Source organism: Ixodes scapularis, unplaced genomic scaffold (assembly GCF_016920785.2).
Source record: "Ixodes scapularis isolate PalLabHiFi unplaced genomic scaffold, ASM1692078v2 ptg000890l_1___fragment_3__unscaffolded, whole genome shotgun sequence".
Lineage (NCBI taxonomy): Eukaryota > Metazoa > Arthropoda > Arachnida > Ixodida > Ixodidae > Ixodes > Ixodes scapularis.
The window spans coordinates 134348-143284 of record NW_024610065.1 but is presented as its reverse complement, the minus strand read 5'-3'; the positions used below and the strand labels follow the sequence as shown (position 1 = coordinate 143284).

The following is an 8937-nucleotide window of genomic DNA, read 5'->3' as shown; positions in this document are numbered from 1 at the left end:
GCTTCATATAAAGGACACCATATCACTAGTCGCAGGGCAGTTTTATCTATAATCGCAGGCGTGTAAGGTTCCCACATAAAAACATCTGCACGGCGGTAAACAAACTGCTCACGTGCTGACAATAGATTCAGGTTATGATTAAGAAACCTCTGTCCTGCATTTTTTTCTTTGAACTCCTGCTTGTCGCACTTGGACTGGAACTAGGTAAGCTCTATTTATCATTTATCTATTTGTTTATTGATAGTGTTAGCTTTTCGGGGCTGTTGGAGGAGTTTAGATGTACACATGAAAAAAAAAATTCTTACGCGTCGCACAATAATAAAAACGACAAACTGCACTCAAAGCACACGTCAGTATAAAAACAACTGTAGTAAATTTACACAAAAATAATTAAGAAACACGTGCTATATATGGATGACGTACGAAACTTGAACTCTAAGCGTAAAATATCGTCTACAGGGCGATTGCCAGTACACACAAATGAATAAATCACAATGGGAGGTATAGTTAACTTTCAATCTACGATTGACTCAATCACTTTTCAAACACGCCTGTGTTGACATTGTTCACTATTTCTGGATGCAGAGATTTCCCATCTAAAATATTGTTCCAGGGAAGCACGAATACATAAAACAATCGTCGTTCCGTTCAATTATCTTCAATTTCTACTATGGCAATGTTGGGTCAATGTTAACGTTCTTGATGGTGATTTTCGTGCTGACTATATGACCATGCATGTAAATTGCATACAAAGGGGCTAAATTTTGGTCAATTATCAGTTTAAAAACTTTGTCGGCGACGTTTGTGTTAAAAGTTATGTTAGTCGACGACATTCATAGCCTTTACTATGATATGTACCAGTGTGCTGCCGTGTCTCTTGAAATATTGTGTGAGTATAGAGCCATTTCATAATATTGGTTCGGAATATACACAATAAAAAATATTCTCTCTATATTACATACATCCATGAAAGAACTAATATAGTGACTGTGTCAATAAGGACATTCTTTGTTTTATTGCTACTTCCTATTTTTCAAAGTGGATCTATCCACATCCCCGATCAATAAACGCTAACATGTAAAAAACATCGGCCTTGTATCAGATATTTCAAAAACTAGCGTGTGCCTGCACGCCGTTCCAAAGAAATAGATTAAGGAAACATATAGAAGCGCCCACATTTGGTTTGATTGTGTTAGCATTTAAGAATCCGAGGCCTCTCAATGACAGGAATCTCACGCGTACTGCGGGAAACAGTTTTATTGAGAGGCTTTGCTTTTATATTTTCATAAATACGTGTTTTTCTTTCTGATTTGTTTACGATAATTGACATGTAGAACAAAATCAGGCGAGAATACCATTTACCATAAGCTATGCCCCAGCCCAAACCGTAGATGCTGGCATTTGAAGGCGGTTCTTCGCAATGTTCAGGAAGGCAGATTGGGCGAATATACGTTGTAAAATTGACCGGTTCTTTTAATTTCAATAGTGCAAGGTTTTTCTGTAAAATAAAAAGGTTAATTCTAACAAATACAAATCAGTTTTTTTTTAACAAGAATACATACCACATTAAGGGTACAGTTGTCCTGAAGGGGTACACAGGCGTAATCCACTTCCAGGCAAATGATTTGATCTTCCAGATCCTCATGGATGACTGTTGTGTCACTCCTTTCTAGATGGACATTTTTGCCTTTATTTCGTTGACAATGTACGGTATAATAGGTTTTTTTCGTACTTCCCAGGCGAACTGAAAGATAACCTGTAGTGTTTTTGGTCCTTGAAGCATTAGGGGAATGAAAGAAGAATTGCAAGAATATGTATTGGATGTTGCAATGCTGAAGTCAATGTCAAAACACAAAATGACTCCACCATTTCAAATGATGTATAAAAAAAATTGGTAGTGACTTCACGACGACATATATTTCAGTTCTGGTAACGACAGAATAGAAGAAACATGTACTATAGCAATATACCGAGCGTTCCTTCTAAGACAGAGGAAAAAACTGCGGCAGTACGTTGATAGCAACTAAAATCCTCACACGTAGATAATGCATTTTTTGGGGCCAGTTACTCTCGGAGGAATAATTAATCAATAGAGATTAATACAGCAACTTCCGACAAAACGGCAATCATTGCCACTGATAAAAGTCGCGGTCACATCACATATTTAAACTGTTATTGTTTTTAGTATTCGGAGTTTGGCTTAAAGCAACTAGTGAAAACCACACTGAGGCTGTTTTCGCACGTGAGTCTCTGAAAACGACCGTTTGAAGGGGGTGCTTCTTCGATAAAGTTGCGACTCATACACGGAAACATTTATAACGGCAAACATCGCAAAAACGAAAACAAGACATTAATACTTTGCATAATTTTTACCAATTGAATGTTAAAAAAAGAGAGTGACCACTTCTCCAATTATGTATTGGCTTAAGAGTGCAGTTACGAAAACTGGTGATTTTTTTACTTTTTTTTTAGTTTTTACAGACATTAAAATTGAGAAGTGTTCCGTAAAAAATTACGTAATCGCAGCCCCGAAACTTGTCTGCCTCGTCTGTGTACGGTCGTAATCGCACTTACCGGGAACAGGGGAACGCTTGGCATCAGACGCTATCAGAGCATTCGGCATGGCAAGGCTGCAGTAAAGTGATTCGGACGGTCTGCAGTTGTAGCTGGGCTGGTAGGCTGTTCTGGTAGTACCCGAGAACACGCGCACTTATGTTCCCGGTAACCTTTATTGAGATAGTATGCTTCGTGAACAGTTGAACTTTTATAAATACACGTAAACTAATGTCAAATCCCGGAACTCAACGGGGGCTCTCCAAACTTAATCCTTGTTTTGGAGAAAAATAAGATGGAGCAAATGTATACATACCAATAGCAATGAGCAGCAGTCAAAACAAACTGGCGGCTTATTAAAACGCCACCACATTTGAATTGGTCTTCTGCATTATACAGCCCCACCATCCACGGCCAGTGGCCAGGAGTCGCCTCGGTACCATTAATAATTCGCTCAGAAACGGTATCCTGCACTCCTCGTCGTCCACATATGTCAATTAAATCATCTTTCTCCTTGTTTGCGTATCTTGAGCAGACCCCTGCTGTAAATGGCAAATAGGAGATAACCGTGTTTCTATGAGGAGATCTAGGAGGTTTTAATTATTATTAATAACAACCTAAAAATAGTTAGGGAAAGTTTGTTGGGCTGAGATGGATCAGTTCACTTACACTGCTTTCATAGAAATTCAGCTGTGCAGGAATAATCAAATGATTCCAAATCGACTAAAGTAAATAATTCCGAACAATATTACGTGACTCACTAAGAAGGTTGACATCGCTTTCTTGAGAACTACAGTCACATTTTGATTAAATCCTTCCTCTTACATTTATTTATAATATAAAATTTACGTATCTTGGTGAGGTTTGCAGAGATACAACAGATAAACAACGATAAAAGCAATAAACCATGAATGAGATTATTTTCTTCAGCAAAATCTTAAGCAAGCTACAGCTTTCTGAATTAAACGAAGAACACATCACAGTAGATAAATATTTCTGTCGTGGTGTCACCATTGATGAATATCTCATAGCATATTATTTAAAAAAAAGCCCCTAAAAAGAAAGAAAAAAATTAATAGTTTGGATGGGACACGCGGGTCAAAAAATTACTTTGCGCGAAAAAAAAAAAAAAAGAACAAAGTATCTTAGAGCAATATTGATGGCGCCAGGCGCGGTTTATTCGGCGGTCCCCTCCTTTCCACTTGTTTCTTTCTCTCGGCATTTCGGGCGCGTGAAGGAGAGGTGGATCAATCGACTTCGCCTTCACGACCGAAATGGTCATTCCGGAATTACCCGTGACGTCATGGACTTTGCGCACAGAATTTCAAATAAATCTCTCGCGGTCAATATGGCTCTAAAATATATTTTTTTGCATAAAATTTATTTGTCGACACGCGTGTCCCAACCAGACTGTTAAACATTTTTTTTTGTTTTCAAAGGCCCTTTAAGGAAGTGTAGATATGAACAAAAGGAGGTTGGTCACACTGTGTTGTAGGCTCCACATTCTATTCCTGAGACCTTTCTAAGTACCCTATTTTCTTCGTGGTAACATTTTTTGTAATACGTGCCCATCTAAGCACTGTCAACATTTTTTTTTTTTAATTTCAGCTTTTTGTATTTAGAAGCCCCATAACAAAGGCCACAATAAATAAATGTGGCACAAATGAGCACTCCATTTCAGAGCTGAGATTGTGCTCAAATGAACATAAGAGCGTTGTATATGTCACTTATGCCCCAGTCCCACTAGAGCGACAGACAGAAACAAAAGAGAGCGACAAGCCTCAAACACAGGTAGCATGCTCACGATGGTACTTTCGGCAGGCGTTAGGTTCGGTGCTCGCGAAGGAAGCACGAGTGGTTGCAAGCCTGCCAAATACACCCTCGCGTGTATGGTGCTCGTGTTTGAGCATAGCCACCTTTATTCTACAAAGCCTGTCAAATCGCGAAGGACACTGGATTGAGGCCTGTCGCTGTTTGTTTCTGTTTGTTGCTTAGTGGAACTCGAGCGTCACAAAACGCAGTTGGACAGGATACAAACTCGCAACGCATTTTGTGCAGCACTCAAATTACTTTGAATATGCAAGGTCTTGAATAGAACACAAACAAATTTCGAGATGTAAACTAGCTATTTTTGCAAATATTTGACAAGCTGAGAAGCAAGTGATGAAGTTATATTTTTTTTAAATATTAAAGAAAATATAGTCTCCTCACTTATATCTTTCTCAGTAAAAATCTAATACTGCGGTGATCCCTCTAGGGGCCCTTCACCACCATCAGAAACGACTTCCCCTGGGAAACCTAGTTGCCATTAGTTTAATCTACTTCACACGGATCTTGATTATAAAACAGAATTGGAGAATGTAGGCGAAGAGATCGTAGAATAATTATGGCGTAGAGGGGATTCAGCTTGATTTATGCATGGCACCTGCTGTTCTATTGTCTGTCGGCAGGCCCGCTTCATAAACCGTTCGGATATGACAGCACAGAGGTGTGGCTTCCATAACCCGAGAAACGCGCAAATTATTCCCAGGGTCGCCCCGGCTTTTAATTATCTACGTGCTCAGTCGAGCTGCGTGTTATTGTAAGAAAAAAAGCTTGATTTATCTTGATACTACGGATAAAGTCATAAAAGCAAAATGTGTTTACGCGCAATACTTTGGCGTTTGTGATGGACATTGCAGCTTCTCATTTCCTTGGTTATTTCATGTAATTTTATTCTAGCTTTTGTTTTTCAAGTAAACTGCCGATTATTGGAAATTTCAGTGAACTTTTCGAATGTGGACGAAATACTGCCCAAAGCCTGTGCTCGCGTAGGAACGGTTAGTACAAACTACCGTAGTAGATACAAAGTCACCTAGCCTTGCGTCTATAGGCCACATGCAAAATTCTTCCCAACTATCATCATCATGCTATTCGCATCCGGCATATTGTTCCCTTTCACATCTTCCAGTTGTGGACGAGGCGCATCTCCATTTAAAAAGGTTTTCATGATATTAGGAGAATTTATTTGTGCACCGAGTGAGTTCCTGTTTAGTTTCGGTTTAAGAAGAAACGAAAAACAGTAGCGATATTTTGTAAAATGAATAGGCTACTTCCGAAATTTCCTGCATACAACACTGCGTATGTGGCATTATGGGGCACCTTAGGACATGGTAGGATGTACCACACCCTAGCCATGGAAAGGAATGAAGTGGTTTCGGTTTTGATCGCCGCGTCTTCTCAGCACTGCAGGAAAATTAATTCAACGCTCGCTTATTGCACCCATTCACCTTCGTGACAGGCTTTGTTGAAACACAAAGCTACTGGGGCAGTATCGACATGCCTAGAGTTAGCGAGGAGTAGGAGTACGGCGGGCCGCGTCCCATCCCTATTGAAAAATTCAGCGAGAACTTCCAGTGACTTCCGGTGAAAACTGGCGAAGTGTCACCCAATTTCACCTGAATCCAGCTCAGTTTACCAGTATTTAATATAAGAATTGCCGGCAGCTGCTATCGGTTACCACATTTTGCTGCAATTAAACCGGCAGCCACTTTCGTTTGCCAGACAACCCGGCTTTGCTGGAAGTTTCACCGGCTGTTCTTCGTATCCCCATGCACCCTCTCTCCCTTCCATTGGGTGCGTGCAAAAAATGTGAGGGGGACTTTTTGCTGTCTCTTTTGAAGAGAACCGGTTTGTTTGTCTGTCAACGAGAAACGGCAACGAACGGACGCTCAATGTCGGCCTTCGGTACCATGCGCGCGACCTGTATCGTGCAGAGCAGCTGACTGTCCAGATAAACAAAATCTTCCAGTGACCCTTATTTCCGCCTCTTCGCCCCTTCGACTTCAGAAGCATCCAGCGAGGAAAAAAAACGCCCGAGATGCCATTGTGTCAGCATCAGGGACGACGTGTGACTGTGCCGATGATTTCTCAACAGTGGCGGATGTTGGTTGCGCGTTATTGGTTTTCGCTAAACGTGCTACTGACAGCGTGTGTCTGCGTGTGTGTCGGTGTGGTTCGCCTGCTCAGCTTTATTAGTTGAACTACCGTACATCTAGGAGTTTACCCAGCGGCATTGTGAGTACATTTAAATATATTTTTTGCGACAATTAACTCGGTTTCCTATTTGTTCTGATTTCTTTTGTCTACAGCTTTTCAAATTATTTCACTGGTATCGACCCTGTGAAATGAAGGGGAACTGTCATGTCTATATGAACCAACCGTTTTTATTATTACCGAATCGTCCAGTATCTGGTAAACTTGTACCAGCCACAATTCACAGGCTTCTTTCTAAGTGCCTTCTGTTGACGTCCAAACAAAACCAAGTACGTTTCGCTCAATTCCGGAAAATCCGGTGATATCTGATAAATTCTGGTGAATTCAGGAAAATTCGGTGACTTCCGGTAAGTTCCGGTTTTACCGGGAATAAAAAGACACTTAATTCAGTAAAATATTTGTCTTTCCTGGAAATGAAATGCCGCAAAACATTCGGTGACTTCCGGTAAATTCCGGCTTCACCGGTAGTGAAAAAAGTCCCATAATTCAGTAGAATAATTTTTTACTGGCAGTGAAATTTCGCTAAAGAAATCTTTTTCAATAGGGATACTTTCCTGGCAGCCTGGCTACAACCCAAGAGTGCAGTGTGACCCTCCCGAGCGACGGATGTTTTTTAGGAAGTCTAGGGCAATGGTGAACATACACAAGCTCGCCTGCCCTCTCACAGTAATTTCGTAGAAATTATTTTTTATACTTTTTAGATGTATGCATGGACGTTAATGCAACAGCGTAATCATATAATTAGCGATAAAATTATAACGATTAATCGGGTTAGAATTTCAATACATTCCTGGTCCCTCTTAAAACATAAAACAGGTTTGAGCAAGGTCTTTGAATTTAAGATCATTTAATGATTGAAATAACAACACTGCATACCAGTCCAGGATTTGAGTGCCTAACTGTATTGATGAGGGAAACATTACAAATATATTTTTTTTTATATCTGACATTCCTTACTAATGTTCCATGTATGTAGCAATTCAGTCGTTTCGTTCAACGCAGTATCTGTATACGACAAGGAACGTTGCATTAAAATTAACGCTAATGGTTATCGAAAAACGTTATCGCAGATTTTCAACACTGAATTTTTTACGCTTGGCATCTAATACTTAAAGTGCAGATCCACGTAATGAGCAACGTGCAGAATATACCAATTAAAGTGAAGGGGAAACTCATAACAACGATACGTTCAGAATTATGTTTTTCTGCGTTTGTATATGAATCTCGAAAGCATTTTTTTCATCATTTCATAACAGGATACACAACGGTCCCATTGTGGATCCTGTTATTTCGCAGCTAAGCATTTGCTAGGTAGCCAACTTCTGGTTTGAGCGTAAACAATTTATTGAACAACACGGAAGTTTCTTGAGAACTGCAAATGTCGAAGAGCATGCACATGTATGAAAGGACAAAACCTTAGACAATTTCGTTTTAATGTTAGCTTTGTGCTAAAACTACGCGTAACGTTTGTTTGTTTTTCTTTTCTTTTCAATACGGCACATTTACCGGGAATCTTGTCTTCCAGAACATCCGTTCTGCTCGAAGCCGATTTCTCATTCCGTAACGCAGTGCTTCCATCTTCGCCGTCTAAATAAATCACGCACGATAAATGGGACCCGTCCTGCGCTTACTTTTTTGTGTGATTTGGTTGAGCCGGTGATTTCAAACACACAAAAACGATGAGAGCCATGACCATGCACATTTGGCGGTGCACGCCTGGCTCCATCGGGTCGTAACGTTGGCTGGGTTGGGGCTAAATGTAAAATTTAGCAGAAGGAAATATTACCAGTCTTGCGACGTAGGGATTAGCGGATAGCGATTGTACTTTGCATTTTGTAGATATTAGCAAGTGACCTATTGAAAGATACCCTTGAATTATTGGCGGAACATTCTCAATCTTTCAGACTTTTGGGGGAAGTTTAACCAGTCAAAAAGTTATTCAAGGTTACATTTTGCTCAAATTGTACCCACTAAGGCCCCCGGGTAATCTTTTTATTTTTTCTCAGTCCCAGATTCCGGATATATTTTTGAGGAATTAGAGTGTTTTGGTCATTGATCGTGAGAGGAAATGTTTACTTACCGAAAAATGTGCTGACAAGACGCATGAAACCGAGTTGGCGTGAGCTCATATTTCCTACATACAAGACACGCCGCTTTCGTTTTCGAGCGTTTAAACCAGGTAATTTATTATATCTAAGCTGTCGATGAATGAGAGAAGCCTCTGGCTAGAGCTACGTTCAGTTATACATATACTAAAAAGCCTCTCGCGAGTGGGCCTCTGTTTTTTTATAAGCTCTTGACGTCTGGCATACGTCCGAACTAGCGCTGACGTCAGGATTCGCCCATCCC

At 40.3% G+C, this 8937-nt stretch overlaps 1 protein-coding gene across 1 annotated transcript; it reads right to left on the bottom strand.

Moving 5' to 3' along the window:
* Positions 1-1107: 1107 nt before the first annotated feature.
* On the bottom strand, positions 1108-8717 carry LOC115318281 (serine protease 48-like). Its single transcript, XM_040215400.1, has 5 exons — positions 8669-8717; positions 2870-3095; positions 1563-1773; positions 1363-1498; positions 1108-1241 (listed from the first exon to the last, which is right to left on the bottom strand). Exons 1-5 carry the CDS (start codon positions 8715-8717, stop codon positions 1108-1110), a joined length of 756 nt encoding a protein of 251 aa, XP_040071334.1.
* Positions 8718-8937: the final 220 nt, after the last annotated feature.